Source organism: Chroicocephalus ridibundus, chromosome 7 (genome assembly GCF_963924245.1).
Source record: "Chroicocephalus ridibundus chromosome 7, bChrRid1.1, whole genome shotgun sequence".
NCBI lineage: Eukaryota > Metazoa > Chordata > Aves > Charadriiformes > Laridae > Chroicocephalus > Chroicocephalus ridibundus.
In genome coordinates this window covers 31,074,444-31,090,394 of record NC_086290.1, presented here as the reverse complement: position 1 = coordinate 31,090,394, position 15,951 = coordinate 31,074,444, and the positions used below count along the sequence as shown (strand labels likewise).

Here is a 15,951-nt window from a genome sequence, read left to right as displayed (position 1 = left end):
AGACTATTACTGGCCTAAATTTCCTGTCGGCAGCTTCCCAAGTGCCTTAGTGGTAGCAGAGTTGCACAGGCTTATCACTGAGGCAAAGCAATGAGAATCAGGCCCGTTGAGCTACTTCTGCAACTTGCATTTCCAGAACTGAACTACAGCAGAATCCCGATGCGAGGTGTGAAAAAGCCAATTAATGTTCTTTTTTTAATTTATGTATTTTAAAACCCATTAATTTTTTCTCTGGGACTGGAAGCTGAAGTGACAGAAGTCCTAGGAGCTATCTCAAAGGATATCTTTTCCTCCTGAGATTTCTCGTTGAAGTCCTTGTGTAAATGCCCAAGCCCCAGCGCTGAGGCCCACGCTCTGCTGTCTGCTCAGGGGTGTGCATCTCCTGCACACTGTGCTGCACAACTAACCCTGCACAGCTCTGCCGTGCCCACTCCCCTTAATCTGGACATGTCAAAGCTTTAGATGCTCACATGCCCCCTTGCAAGGAGCAGAAAAATATGATGTCTGCTTTTACTGGTAGGGATCTGAGGCAGAGAGGATTAGTTGTCCCCAGCATTGTCTCTTCACAAGCACAGCGTGTCGTCTAAACTAACATTCAGCCTCTTCTGTAGTCAGAAGAGGCAGGCAAGCACCACAGATACCAAACCATTCCCTGTACATCTGACAGCCATCTAAGACTGGAGGGATGAATTCCTGCCTGGAGTTACCGTTCCCCTCTCTCTGCTGCCTGCACAATCAGCCCAGACTGTCCTCCTAAATTTTAAGCAGTTAATATTAGGGAAGATGATCCTTAACAGATAGGTTTTCAGGACATCAGCCTTCTCTACAAGTTGTGATTTACTCCCACAGTTGTGACCTCTGCAAAAGGAGTCTTCCATACCAGGCAGTCTGAATCTCTCCCCTGAATCGCCTTCTGAATTTATGACACCCAGCCAAGGGGATCTGGAACGGAGGTGGCTCTAAACAAGGCACTAAGTGAGTTGCATCAGGTCATGTAAGGAAGCTGAGAGAGCAGCTCTTCGAGTCTCGTACCCTAGGGACTGAATTAGCTGCTATCTCTTGCTCTTGCATCCTTTCTTGATATAACTTATCAGATTTTGGCAAGTTTTGTTTGTTGCATTTTTTTATCTTGGCCTATTACTAATAATATTACTCTAAGCTTTCCAGGAATCAGCTCCATGCATAGAAGCAAATGGGAAGATAAGAGTATTTGATAGCTTTTAACCCATCATTTATTGAGACAAAGATGTACTCTGATACATACCCTCCTCTTCTCCACAGCTATCACCACAGTCGGTTGCCTCTTCATCAGTTGGGTATGGGGTGGTGGTCTCTTCGCTCTTCAAAGTGGGCATCAGTGTCTCTGCAGTGGGCTTTACATCTGAAAAAAACAGACTAGAGATGCTATTTGCAATAGACAGTACAAAAAGCCCATGTAGGAGGAAACAAAGCAAAAAAAATAATTTCTCATGTTCTTATAATGGCAGGAAGAGATAGAACAAGAACACCATGAAATTTCTACATGCTACAAATGTCAGCATGGTTTGAACTTCAAGTGAACTGGCTGTTTCCGTACGGGAGTTCCTTTGATTTAGAGTCCCTGTTGGACAAGACTCTCCTCTAGACATACATGCTACTTTTTCTCTTAATTTTTTAATCTACGCTAGTGTTGGCAATCCGCTTAGCTGTCATTACTGGATAAGAGGGATCACAGGCAGAACGTCTTTTTCTTTCATAAAGGCATATGACACGTTAAAAAAACACACACAACATTCCCACCAATTGTGCCAATTTATAAAACAAGTCACTCAAACCCACAAATGACGTAACCGCAATCGGACCCAGAGGATCCCCTAGCGTGCTCTGGCTCGCTGCAGAAAGCATCTGGTTTCACACTCCAGGCTCCTGACTACACTTTCAAAGGGTCTCTGTCCAATTTCCCTCTCTCCAACATGGCCCGTGTGAAACAACCTCCAAGCAGGTGTCAGGGGAAATTTAAGCAAGAAGGGGAAGGATATTAAGATCAACAGTAAACGACATTAGGTTCCAGCAGTCTCTCCTTTTATGAGTACAGCAGGCTTGATTCTTTCCACTTTTGAAAAGAGGCTGCTTTGCTCAGTTATGTGCGATTGTGTTTCTTTGTCGGCACCCTTCAGGATATCATTTAATAAAGCCAGAAGCAGGAGGAAATGCCTAAATACATTGAGTATTTTCCATAGGCTCCTTTCTGCCCTTTTATTTTCCTGTTATTAAACATGTTGCACATAAACTCTCCGGGGTTTTTTTACTTTTTTTTTTTCCCAGTGTCTGTCTTTTGTTCAGGATAAAATACCAAATAACCTCAAAGTCTCTTAATTTGTAAGTTTAAATTTGTTACAACCCCATAAAACCTCAAACACAACCAAGAAGCAAATTGCAAGCAGCCAGGCACAGAAAAGTGTCATAAAAAAGAAAAGAAAAAAAAAGCAGCAGGTGAAGGCAACATATCAAAAGCTGCAAGTTATTTAGAGCTGGTACATTTTTTTAGGTTGTTGTTCTTGTATATTGAGATTTATAGCTGAAATGTGACAATGTGGAAGGACCTTGAAAGCCAAGTCCCATACGGGACACAGATGCTGAGCGGATGTAAATCAACAGTGTTGCATTGCCCTGGACAAGCCGCAGAAATATATCTTGAAAAATCAGTTACCATGGCAGAGCTGCAACACGATGGTTACAAGAGATAATGAAAATAGCAGAGAGGACAACGTGATGTGTGAAATGGAAAGTGAAAAAGAGAGGTCTGGCTTGCTCGCTTTCTCTCTCTCCCTGGCCCAGCAAGTGTCTGTGCAACTGGTGGTAACTGCTGATCAAAATGCAAAGTCACTGAGCAATTGAAGCCAGATGTTTGGAACTTCAAAGGAGAGAAAACCAGCTGCAAGTGAACATTCATCAATCTCGACTCTTCAGAAGAAAAAATTTGGCAGGTCTTTGAAAGAAGTCAATTGCTGACTGCCTGCTTCCCAATTTTTGAGCTACTAGCCAACTAGTTTGTGAGTCCAGTTGCTGTTAAATTACCTGTTTGACTCAATAATTAAGACGCCTGTAGCTGATAAGAAATTAAAACAACTGGGCAGGGTATGCATGGGCTTAGGCCCTCACTTGAGTATATTTTCAATCAGCTTGTTTTAATCCCTCTCTTAATCTTGTTCCCAAGCAAGTGCAATTGCCTGGGTTTTCACAGCCAGTTCTGTAACGTGCCTGGGTCCTCCCAGCAAAGGAGGGCTGTATCTTGGCGTTGTCAAGGACTGCTGCATGTAGCCAGCCTGGATTTAGCGTGTAGATAATGCCATGGGCTATCTCTGCTCTCCAGGTTGCATCAGGGATATAAATGCTTTTTATAACATAGTGAATCCACAAGATTACAAGCCCTGCTCTGATTACAAAGCTGAATGCCTGTAGATCAATAAAGCTACGAATATTTATGACTTGGCAGTTGAGTTTTAAACATTACAATGTGCAAATGATTAGACGGCCACTCTGGGAAATGACCATAAAGCACCCTGCCCGGAAAAAACGTGGGCTGTTGCTGCTGATATTGAAACTGAACGTGGACATAGCTGTAAAAGAAAATTTGGATCAAAAAATAGCACAAGAAGTTGAGGATGCCAAACCCCTCTTATTCTCTAATTTGGAGGATTGCAATGGAGGGGCTGACATATCCGTGGTCAGAGCTCTTGTGCGACTGCCTCCCTTTGTGGCAGTAATGCCGCACTGTGATGCACCAGCCACCAACGGTCTGCAGAGATCTGGCAGCTGGAGATTCCTGGGAGCTGCCTGACGCAACGATGCGGGAGCTGCCTGACCACTTCTGCATGAAGCCTCAGCTCCCACTGCTTGCAGGACAGCCATGGCGCCTGCTTCTCCTACAACATCCCAAAGATGTGGTAAGATTTAAATTAAGATCTAATCTTGATCTAAAGTTTAAATCATTTACAATGGATTCCCAGTCCAGGTGGAGATTTGCCATTGACTTCAAAGGTGACAAATTATCATTATTAATTGTGTGTATGTGTGTTCTGTGATTTGCTATTAAGTGTTTGTAATGCATCTCACAGCATATCACAGGAGGAAGGGGTACTAAAGACTCCACAAAAGGGTGGGAAAAAGCTCTTTGTCTTTTAAGCTTCCTAGAATGGGAATTCTTACAAGAAAATGCCTTCTACAGATGTGTTTATAAAATGGAAATCATACTTCTTTATCACTGACATCTGGACACCAGATTCAGATTTAAGCAGATTATTAAAAAATAAAATAGGTTAGAAAAAGGCACAACTAGCCTCCGGCACTGAAAAACTAGCTTCAGACACAATGAGCTGTTGGGTGCATTTTTGTCTTTTGGGGATGAAACTATGGAGCAATCAATCACCATCAAGCCTCAAAAGGGTCAGAGGTACAACCTCTACCGGTCTCAGTGAGTGTGTTAGACAGTTTTCACCTCTGTATTAAAAGTAATGGTGGCTGCAAGGCATACCGCTTGTGAAAAACAGGTGGGCAAAAGTGAACAAACTTCCCTGGTCTTAGGGATATTGTAGAGATGTTGGAGAGTTAAATCCCCAACCTTGTCTGCAGAAGGATTTCCACATGGGGTTCAATGAGAGAGGAACAGATGTTTTTACAGCAAAACCTTATTTTGTCAGCTCAAGATACCTGTACCAGTCACTGAACCCCTCTTTTGCACCTCTGCTTCTCTTCCTATTTTTTTGTCTTATCCATTTGGATTAAAAAGCCCAAATGTTATCTAACACAGAGAGTGGGAAAGCCTGCACAACATCCAGTTAAAAGTTCTGAAAGGAGGGAGAAGGGAGCTGGGGACAAATCCCGGGTGGGTCTCTGTGCAAAAGCTTGGATGGGGGTTCAAACATTGCTGCTACATGCTGTGTCAAGGCCAGTTCCTTTCAAAGTAGAAGTAAAAAGATGGGTTCAGGCCACACTGCAAATCCTGCCATCATGGCTGCAGTCTCCCTGCCACAGTATGACCCTGAGATGGGACAGCAGGGAGAGAAATAACCTTACACTCGCACCTTGCCGGTTTAGCGCCCACCATGACCCCGATGGAGCTGGTGGGCAGAGGCACAGGGGCTCCTACCTGTCCAGTCGCAGCCCAGCACCTCCAGGCGCATTCCTATTCCTGCTGGGGACCACCTCTCTGGGTGCACTCGGACATACTGGGCAGGAACAGGGTCAAATCTTCGGACTTCAGGGATATCGTAATGGATGTTGCCTTCAAAAAGCTACAGAGAGAGAGAAAAAAGGCAAGTGATGTATGCATCCCACATGCTCTCCACCAGACTTGATAATTTGGGTCTGGCAGGGCACAGACACAGCCTGAAATAGTTTAGCTGTCCGACTCACGGCCATTGAGTCCAGCTGAGCAAAAATTGGGCTGTTCCTCCTCAGTTTCAAGAGGACCAGAGAGGCTGTTTCTAAGAAACCTGTACAATCTCTCTTGGCCTCTGCTTTATATCCAGGGGTCAGATTCTGATCCAAGCCACACAGGGAAAGCTGGGGGAACATCTACTAACTTCACATACAAATAAGATCAGATTTGTCCTTTGGCAAATAAAGAAGCTACTGCATGTTCTAGGATAGTGTAAACGCTCAGTTTTCCTCACAGTCCAAGTACTGCTGCTTTTCAGCTTACGTGCATGATCTCAAGTCTGTGGGGAATAAACAGAGTGCTATAGATAGCGCCAGGCCTTCTAAGATTCATTTGTAGGATCAGAAAAAATTAAAACTTCCCCAAATTTTCAGAAGCAGAGGAGTTTGCATAAAAACAGAACAGGCAGTATCTTAGAACTCATTAATTTCTTAAGCTCCCTGCCACTCCCATACCACTAAGCAGAAAGACCATGGGGAACTCCGATGATATGGTAAAAGCACAGGGAATTTCAGGGTCACACCAGTGTGGCAAAAGAGACTTCAGAAATAGCAAATTTCCCAAAGAGAAGTTGTGATTTATCTTCCTTTTCCAGAGGTGCAAGCCACAACAGCAACACCCTTCCCCTTAAAATATGTAATTAATTTGTGCCAAACATAATTGAATACACCAACTTGTGGGCTTTGACCTGCAGGAGCTGGGAGGAGCAGAAGGTGATGTCCACATCCCCAGGCCTGGTCCACAATAAGAAATGAAGGGAAATTGCCATCTCTGGAGCAAGGTGGAACCTACATCCTCTAATATGGCTTAGGAGCAGGATCAGGGGACACAACCTGGGATTTCATGGTGACAACCCAAACTTCCATGGTCTCTATGGGGAGAGACAGCTAATTTTCCAAGACCCCATCAGGCAGACTAAAGATAGCCAGAAATGTATCTCGCTTTGCAGCTGCTCCAGGCAGTGCCTACCTTGGCTTGCATTGTTTTAGGGTCCTGGATGAAGTCCCAGTCCTTTCCATTCATGCTGTAGGCCACCTTAAACTTCTTCACAAAGGAGCGGGACTCAGTGGTGGTCACGCTGTCCCCTCCACGAGCCCCCTGGATAATGACTCCTTTGATATTCTTCGGGACGCCAAGGTCCACCTGCAGCCACTCCTCCCCAGGCTGGGCTTGGGGGACGCGAGGAAACCAGCCTGAGCGGCTGCTCACCAGGCGGGCCATGCTGGGAGACCAGTCATAGCTTCTGATGGAAGAGGCTGAGATCTGCGAGTCAGGGATGAGGCCAGAAAGCATTCCCAACAAGTTGGAGCAAGGTGAATCTGCAGGGAAGGAAACGGCATGAACAGGCTTCCCCCCTGCCTCCGGGGCCTGGGTGCCTGTCCCCCCAAGCGCATCCCTTGGGATGGGTGCCTCCATGCTGGTCACAGTGTCACCGTTCGCATGCCAAGCAGCCATGACAGCTGCGGGGGGACAGCACCCTGGGACGGGTTGTCGGAGGGACAGGGAGGAGGCAAGCCTCACCGGTGATGCGGCAGCCATACAGCTCCAGCCTTAGGGCGATGCCGTTTTGCCAGCTCTGGGGACGGATGCGCACGAAGCGTGTGAGCACCGGGCTGTGTATCTTGTTGAGAACCACCTCCGTGGCATCCTCGTTGGCCTGAAATGTCTGCAAGGGAGATGGGGCAGAAATACAGTTATGTCCTTTTCAGGTAGAAAGAAATAACCAGATTAGCAGTCAAAATAATCTCAGCAGGGAAAACTGAGGAGAGGCTTTCTGGGAAGGGCCAGCCTCCGGCCAGGGCAAACACCCAGGGGCAGGCAGGGAGAGCTGAGCCGCTGGCAGAACAGCACGGTGGGTGGATGAACTCACCCACCAGGCAGGAGACCCAGGAGCTTGCTGCCCCACTGCCTCTCACGGCACCCCAAGGCACCCCGGACTGTCAGGCCACAGCAGCTTCCAGCTCACACCCAAACCTAGAGCCACTCCAACACAAATGGCCAGATGTCCCCAAATGCTGCGTAAGATCTTGCCTCCCCTCTGCGGACAAATGGGCTGACATCATAACATGTCCTCGTACTGAGCTCCACCGGGAAACATCGTGTTCAAGCAGCGTCACGAGCCAGGAGGATGGTGCCTCTGCCTGGGGCGATGAGCCACTGTCCCAGCCAGCCCCTCGCTCCTGCCTCTCTGGCGAACACGCAGCCCGCCACACAGAGACAGCTTTTCGGGGGAGTTTATGATCCGACATGATATGAAAAGGCTGCTGCCTTACCAGATGGCCATAATCAATAACTACCAGATGGACGTTACATCTATCCCTCCTTCCCATTTTTTTAATAGGCCAGATCAGGACTGTATACTTGTGTTTCTGTTTCAGGCTGCAGAGCCATAGCGGGGAAGAAAAGGGGGAAAAAAGGAAATACCAAACCTGAGGGTAATTTTCAACCCTTTCTCTGCCCCCAGCATAAAGCACTAAAGCTCTCGGACTGAGTCTGCAGGCGTTGCCCACTTCCCCTCCAAGCACGCAGGGTCTCAGGACAGGGCTAGGGCATCCTCCGATCTCAGCCAGAAGCCGCATCTGAGATTTTGGCTGGGCTCTTCTGCAGGCTCCTACCCTGCATATGCCATACTAAGCACAGGGGCTCCTGCTACGTTTGTCTCAGAACGAAGCAGGAGCATGTAATCTCTGGCATCAATCTCCTGTCTGAGGCAAGAGTCAAACAATTCACCTGCAGATCCCCATGATCTGGGACAGAAAAAGGGGTGAGGCCATATCCTGGCTCTGGCCTTGAATAGCGGTTAAGAAGCATTTTATAAGCCTCTCACCGCTCTAGGCCCGTAGACAGCGCATGTTACTGCTCCTCTCCCAGGATCCAGCACACCATGGTGCACAGAGAGGGACAGCAGCTGTTTGGAGCACCACAACCAGCTGCGGGCTGCCCCTGTGCATCCCCGTCCAGACCGGGACGGCGACACTCCCGGCAGGGCAGGGAGAAGCCACCCTGCAGAGGGCCTTGGTTGCAAATCTGGATGGTAACTGGGATTTGGGGTTGATGTGAACTTGAGCAGAAATGCTAATCTGGAGAATATACATCATGCTGCTACCGTTTAGCAACACAGCATGGTTTATGTGTTTTTAATATCCTATTTTATCCTGTCTGACCCCACTTCCCATCCTTTTCCTTGCTCAGCAGACACCAAATACCCTTTTTTCCAGCAGGAGGGCTATAAGAAGAGTGGTTACTGTGAAACACTCTCCAGGCATGCGTGTGTGTGTCTTGTAAACCTGTGGGAACACACACAAACACAGGCTGAAAGGATACATTTCCACACCACAGCAAAGCCTCCAGCTTTCTGTCAACACAGGAGCTGACACACAAGACCTTACCTCTGAACCTAACACCGGAGGACAGGAAATGTTTATCTGAGCTGGTGCAACTATTTTAGCACGAGGAGCAGCACGTCAGGTCAGCCCAAAGGTCCCTCTGTTGGGGTGGGTCCTCATGGTGGCCCCCAGCAGATGTCTGGGGGCAGCAAGCCTGGGGGAGTCTTCTCCTGGCAACCTCTCTTCGCTTCCCACAATCAGCAGTTTGAAGACTCCATGAGCCAAAGGTTGCATATGGACCAGCATGTTTAACAGTCACTGATGAGGTTTGCTGCTCTTTTTGGTTTAACATATTTCCAGTTTTGTTCTTTTTTAGCTCACTTCGCACATATGAGCATCAGGGGCCAGAATCCAAATTTACACCAGCGTAATTTGTTGCTGACTTCTGCAAAGTCAAGCTTGACAGAAAGCAGAAGCAGGACTGAGCCCAAAAACTTTATCACTACCACATGCATTGCTGAAAGCATCTCTTACACGACCTTAGTCCTAACCACCTGCTTCCAAGAAGAGCAACCTCAATTCTGCTTTAGATTTGGGGACCAGTAATTTCCTCAGGACTAGATCACATTCAACAAGCTACGTAACTCAGAATTGGGGCCTTGACACTCTGGACTGCCAGTTTATGAGGGCAGAAACAGCATCCGACTTCCAGCGCTAGTATCAGCCACACTGGCAGGACCTGCCCCAGTGAACCTTGTTTCTGAAGAGCCCCAACTGATCACAGCAAACCATTGCTATGCACCCCGTTCAGCGTAACAGAAAGGGGCCATTTTCAGAGGGCAGGTGCTTAGTGCTGTTAGAGAAGCGGGGTCCTCCTGTGTGCCTGCCCTTTCAGCCTCCTTCCCAAGTGGAAATGCATCGTAAGCTTGCAGGTCCCGATGCTGCCGACCAGGGTCTGACCCTGAGCGAATGGTTTCTCTGCACTGAAAACGCTGACCCCAGAGCCCAAGTGCGCCGTGGAGAGTCCCATTGACTCGAACAGGCTCTATATCCTGCTTCAAATTAGCACTCACGGCATGGGAAGAAGTAGCAGGAAAACGTGTGAAATTGGGAGCGCCAAGAAAGCAAAGATTTCTTCCCCCTTACCAAAATAGAACATTGCTATTCCTCCCATCCTATCTGCTTCTCATCCCACTCAGCACATATTTTGAGCCAAGTCTTCGAATGGTGTAAATCAACATATCACCATCGAAGTATAAGAAGTCACAGTAATTTACACCAGCAGAAAAAAAAATATCTGGCTGCGATCTAAGGAGATAGATATATACACACTCAGCAGAGAGCACACATACGCACGCGCATGCACACGCACGCACACACGCTAAAGGATGACGGAGCCAGAAAATGAATGGGAAAACCATTAACAAATTAAAAGCACCTTCCAAGAAGCAGTCAAGGGAACTCATTTTCTCTGCCGCATCAACAAGCTGCCCATCCCCATCCCGTATACTTTACATTTACTTCTATTTTAGTCCAGTCGGCAGGTCTACACATAAGATTAAATTGATAATCAATGAGAGCTGACCTGCTTAATTAATTTGCTGCAGAAAGCAAGTGGTGGGAGATGATGTCTAGGCTAGAGGAGGACTGGGCAAGTTTTCCATGTGCACACACATGCAGGCTCCACACCAACACTTACAAGTCTTATTTCTGACACGCTGGAACCGCTGCGGGGCGATGGGGAGATTTCTGAAGCTGCATTAGTTCCAGTGGGTATGGGAATTGTGCCAACGGCAGAGTTTGGAGTGAAGGGAGTGGAGGGAGTGAAGGACGGGGAGACAAAAAGCACTGTGAAGTTGAAGAGGCAGCGAGTCAGAGAGGGGGCAGGAGGTAACCTCTCTCCTGCTTTATTTATTGTGCTCCTTGGCCACTACGCAATTTCTTGGGGAGCTACAGAAAGTGGCTGGGGGAGGCAGAGGAGAAGGCCAAGGATGGCAGCAGCCCTGCCTTCATCCGTATGTATGTGTCTCTCTGGACCCACTAGATTTACTGCAGGATTATGTTACTCCCGTGGAGACAGAGCCCTGGAACAGAGCATGCTAACAGGATTAGGGCTTCAGGATTTAGACAGAGAAGCATGAAGGAGAAAAGTAGGGGAGATTATTTCCCTTGTCAGATAGGGAAGGCATAAAATGGGGCATATTTGATGGTGGGAGGATTCTGGCTCGAGCAGAGGGTGGATAGTTCCGGATTTATTAAATCCAGGAATAAGGAGGTAAAAGAAAAATGATACTTGGCAACACTCAACAAAGCACAGACGTCTGGGCAAGGCACGGTGTGCTGGGCTGGGCTTGCCAGCACCATGTCTTTGAGAGGTTCCACTCAGATCTGGGAGTCACCAGGGACATGAGGAGTGGCACTCTGTTAGCCTGCAAAGGAGATATCAGGCCCAGAAGTACAAAGCTGCAGCCTTGCTAGGAAAGCCAGGGCTGTAATTCTCCCCTGGTACTGCACCAAGGGTGAATGCATGGGGCTGCCTTTCCCAAAGCCTGACATCTTTGTCCTGCCTGTGAAAGCAGCAGAAGCAGGTTGGGGCCTGGGGATGCTTCTGAGCAAACCCTCTGCACCATGATGTCTCTGTGCAGAAGCACTCGTGGCCTTCTGGCTGATCACACAAGCGTTTCCTGAGTTTTCCAGATAAAGAAGACACAGGACTGAAGGCTTTTCTCTCCCTCCCCAGGTGAATGAACACAGAAGACCTCATTAAGAACTGAAAGGACAGAGGAATGCTCCTAAGGGAAGGCACAAGGGTCTCCAAAGAGTCATCCTCAATATTCTCTGCCAGCACCAAACACCTCTGACATCCCCAGCTCCATGCACAGTGGAGATATTCAGCTCTTTGCAGCAATTCAACCTGCCTTCTTGCATCCACCTGAAATACCACCCAGGAAGGCTAGCTGATAACAAACACAAAGCCATCAAAATGAGTAGGAAATGGAAAGTGCATATCAGCTGGATCTTGCTGCCATTTCTCATCCATTGATTTGTACAGGTTCTGAGAGCAAATGTTTCAGTTCCATACTCCCATTTTACATGCAGAGCAATGAAGGCAGTGAGAGCACACATTCCCAACCCAACCTGAATCCTGAAACCCATCCCATCCCCCAGTCCCTCGCCACACTAGATGGTCCCCGTGAGCTGATCTCCACAGTTACTAAGATGGGCGGCTCCGACCACACGGGAGCTGGAACTCGAGACCCTACAAAGAAGGAAGTGGATCAGAATGGATGAGCACTTTGTTTTCTGATCGTAATAGCTGAATCGTAATAGCTGAATCTGTCCGAAGAAAATGGCCAAAAATAAAAGGTCAAATCCTGCAAGGTGCTCTTTTCCTTCCTTGGGTTGAAGAACGAGATGTTGTTTTCTAAAGACATTTGCAAACCGCTAGATAAGATCTCGGCGCGCACAGTGGGGTCAGTGCCTGGAAGATAACCTCTGGGGCCATCGACCCTGGATGACACAGAGCGGGGATGCAACAGGGAGGGCCAGAGCCAGAGCAGCCTTTCTGGGGCAGGGGTTGTTTGGCCCTGTCTCAAGGGGATGTGCTGTTAGGTAGTAAGGGGCGAGCGTGGGGCAACATGTGGTGGTGGCTGCTCTCCTCCCTGTCTCCTTTCTCAGAGGACACACAGGAAGACAGCTCTGCACCTTCACCCAGGTCGCTGGGTTAGCTTCTCCCCCTGGTCCCACACCCCGGGCAAGGACAGAGCATCACCCCCTGGAGAGGGGGGGATGTCTGAGGTGCGCTGGACTAGGCTTTGTGAGGAGTGGGTTGCCAGGCAGGGGGAAAGCCCAGCAGGGATAGGGTGGGAAGGGGAAGGTGTGAGTGTGAGGCTCCTCTGCTGCCTGCTGCAGACCAGCCGCTGCCTTCCCACTGCCTCCCCACCCCAGAAAGGCAGCAAGCACTTGACATGGAAACAGCCCAGGCAGTTCTGTCTGCTGCAAGCACATATTAATCTTTTTTTCTTCTGCCTCATCCTGCCTCTCCCGTTTCCCTCACTGAGAGTGCCAGTGGCTGGGGACTTAAAGGTGAGCCATCATGTTCCGCAGGGAAACACCCTGGTCCCACTCTCCTCCGAAACACTGGAGGGAGGGGCAGCGGGTGATGAAAGGGAGGAGGTCAGAGCTCCCCATCCTCAGCAGAGAGCATCATCCCCTCCCCACCCCTCCTGCACTCGCTGGTTTTCTCTTGCTTTAGTTCCTTGATGAAGATGTAAATGTTAGCTGACCTGCCTATAACATGGCAGAGCTTTGCTTTTGGCCCACACAGACGGCAAAATTTCAGAGCAGTGTTTGATATACCCCATATGCCTATGTGTGCATGTGCATATATATATATACACGTATGTGTATATATATATAAATATATATATATATACTTACATATCTGCATGTATATGGAGGAATAGAGAGCCCCTGTCTGTCCACCCCCTCCTCTCCCTCCCCGCTCCTCATGGCACCAAATCAAGCTGCGGCAGACTTGACAAATCTATTTGGCATGGTTCGCTCCACCGTTGCAGCCTGAACTGTGCGGAGCGCCGCACTGACGCAGGGAGGAATCTGCACCTTGAATACAGACATCTGGGAGCTTGCCTAATGCGGGAACAGCAGGGATTCACGTGGGCTGGGAATGCAGGGCCAGAGCCCCCCAGCAGCATGCCCGTGAGCAAGGGGCTTTGCCCTGGCCCCACTGCGGCTTGGCAGCTGTTGTTCGGTGGGGAGGGAAAGTAGTCACCAGGATGCAAGGGGTATGTGAGCCACCAAAAAGCAATTACTTATCCTCCAGCCTTGGAAAGGGTCTGCTAAATTGAGGGCAGAACATGGGAACGAAGAGAACCCTTTCCATGGGCTGCCCAGGGTGAGGAGAGACAGCCCCTGTTCACAGAAAGGTCTGCCGCAGCGAGTGGGTCCCAGGACAGCACAGAGCCGCCGCACCAGCACATGGCCACTACGTTAGGGTTATACATGAGCTTTGCCATGAGCTGCGGCCCCATAGTCAGCCCGCCCGAGGTCTAGAGAAACCCCGCTGCTGACTCTCCTATGGGGTGCTGCGCTGCCCTGTGCCTCCATTTCCCTACCCCTAAAATAGGTCTAACACCACCTCACTGGCACTCAAGGAGCTTAAGTACTCCAAATATTGCAGGTATGAGACCCTGCTCAGGGCCTCTGCACAGAGAGGACTCATTCTGGGAAGCAGAGTGAATTTGAACTGTGAGACACACTTGTGGGGAAGGGGAAATCACATGGCCCGGAAGGGAAGGAAATGTCTGGATGAATCCTGGACAAGGCAAACTGCTGCATTTCATGCCAGCAGTGCCTGTGCCAGCAAAGGGAGGGGACAGCTAATTTAACAGAAGTGCTGAGGAAGCAGAAATTGCTGGGACATGCACGCGGCGGGAGGTGTGTGGGACCCCAGCCACCGAGTTCAGGCAGACAGATTATGGCACAGCAGTGGGGAGGACCTGAACCATGGCAGCAGTGCTGGTGAGCACCACAGAAGAGCAGGGAAGGGCTTTCCCGAGGTGCCCTTAACCAGGGGACAACCACACGACCAAGGCAAGTGACAGAGCAGGAGCAGCCCAGCACCACAGCTGCATTAACCCCCCTCCCCATATGCCAGAGCTCCCATGCAGACCACCTCGAGCTTGCCCCGCCTGGCCCCACAGCAGCACACGCAAGGCTTGGAAGGGCCAAACACCCATATTTACCCTCCCTCCCACTGACTCCCATCTCTGTGTGCCTCCCAGAAACACGGCAAGAGCGTGCAGCACCTCCCAGGGCTCAATGCACCCTTGCCGACCATGCCTGCTAGCGCAGATCCCACAGCTCCGGCAGACTGAATTGCTCCTCATTATTTATTGTTCATTTTGTTCTCTGGGATGGTGCGATCCCCTCTTAGGATTTGTGCCCTTTCATTTCCAGGCCTCAATAACTCCTGAACTACAGTTTCATGTGGTTTTGTGATTGTTAACCCAGCATGCAGACGGGGCTACAGCCATAAAAGCTCAATGAATCTTGTATGGCAAAACACAGGCTGTGAAAACATTTTCTCCTTCATTTGCAGTCAAATAACATACTCTCACCACCACGAAAGATGCAACAGCAGCCAGGTTTTCCAAGGAATAGTGTTTCCTCATTGCTGTGCAAAGGAGAAAGGACTGTTTCTGCTCAGAGCATCATCAGTCTTTTAGCTCTCATCAGAAAAAGGGTCCCGCACAGATTAAACCCTCCAGGCCTGTAAAATCTGTTCTAGTCCCTTCCACCGGCTGCAAGACTCACCAAGGTACATGCAAAAGAGAAAAAAAAGCTTTTACCTTGTGGTTTTTCCCATGTCGGTACATCATCCAGTCCTCCCCATTGGTGCTGACCTCCAGCTTATAGGTACGGACATAGTAGCCATTCTGGGTTTCTCTGGAGATGGCGCCCTGTGTGGCAATGGCTGTGAGCACAGTCAGGAAGTGGAGGTCCACCTTTCCAGGGGAAAAAGGGACAAGAGAGAAAATGGTGACCACCTGAGAGCCCAGGTTGGCTAGTTAGTTCCTCCCTCTGTCTCTGAAACATGAAAAGGTGCAAATTCAGTCTGTCTCACTCCATCTGTGGGTGCACATTTCAGCAGGCATAAACCCCCTGGGCTAAATTCAGCAGGATGCTTGCAGATAGGACCATAGTAGAAGAGTGACTAAGGATCTTGATGTCTGTCCGTATGGGACCATCACAAAGACTTCTTCCTGCCTCAGACCAAGCAACAGGATCTGCACAGAAGCTCGTGTCCATTAAAGCAGGACAGAGCCTGACTTTTTCCATGTAAAATAAAAGCATGATGTCCAATTAGCAAGTGCTGCAGTTCCTGGTTTTCCCTTCCTCTTTTTTTTTACAATGTGGGTTGAGAAAGGTCAGCAGAAATGGCTTGGTAGCACTGCCATAAATGAAGAATGAGACGTCTGCTAGAGGCAATGACATTCACCACCTCCCATTCCTACTGCCCTTTAGCAAGCGGCGTCTCACAGTGATGTGACACAGCCAGAAGCCCTGGGCAGGCAGAGAGTGTGGATCTAACCAGGTCCCAGGGAAAGCCTTTGCTCTGTCAGCCCCCAACCTAACGTTAGACCCCTCACACTCCCTGCATCACTGATGAGATAAATATTATTC

General features: G+C 48.9%; 1 protein-coding gene across 6 annotated transcripts in view; it reads right to left on the bottom strand.

The window, feature by feature from the left end:
- NRP2 (neuropilin 2) overlaps positions 1-15,951 on the bottom strand; it is an 89,677-nt gene that overhangs the window by 36,798 nt on the left and 36,928 nt on the right. For all 6 annotated transcript variants that reach the window (XM_063340490.1, XM_063340492.1, XM_063340491.1 and 3 more), the window contains exons 7-11: positions 15,117-15,272; positions 6,941-7,085; positions 6,389-6,738; positions 5,129-5,273; positions 1,265-1,381 (exon numbers count right to left, since the gene is read on the bottom strand). In XM_063340490.1, the coding sequence (XP_063196560.1) occupies positions 1,265-1,381; positions 5,129-5,273; positions 6,389-6,738; positions 6,941-7,085; positions 15,117-15,272 (913 nt within the window). The remainder of the gene's footprint in view (positions 1-1,264; positions 1,382-5,128; positions 5,274-6,388; positions 6,739-6,940; positions 7,086-15,116; positions 15,273-15,951) is intronic.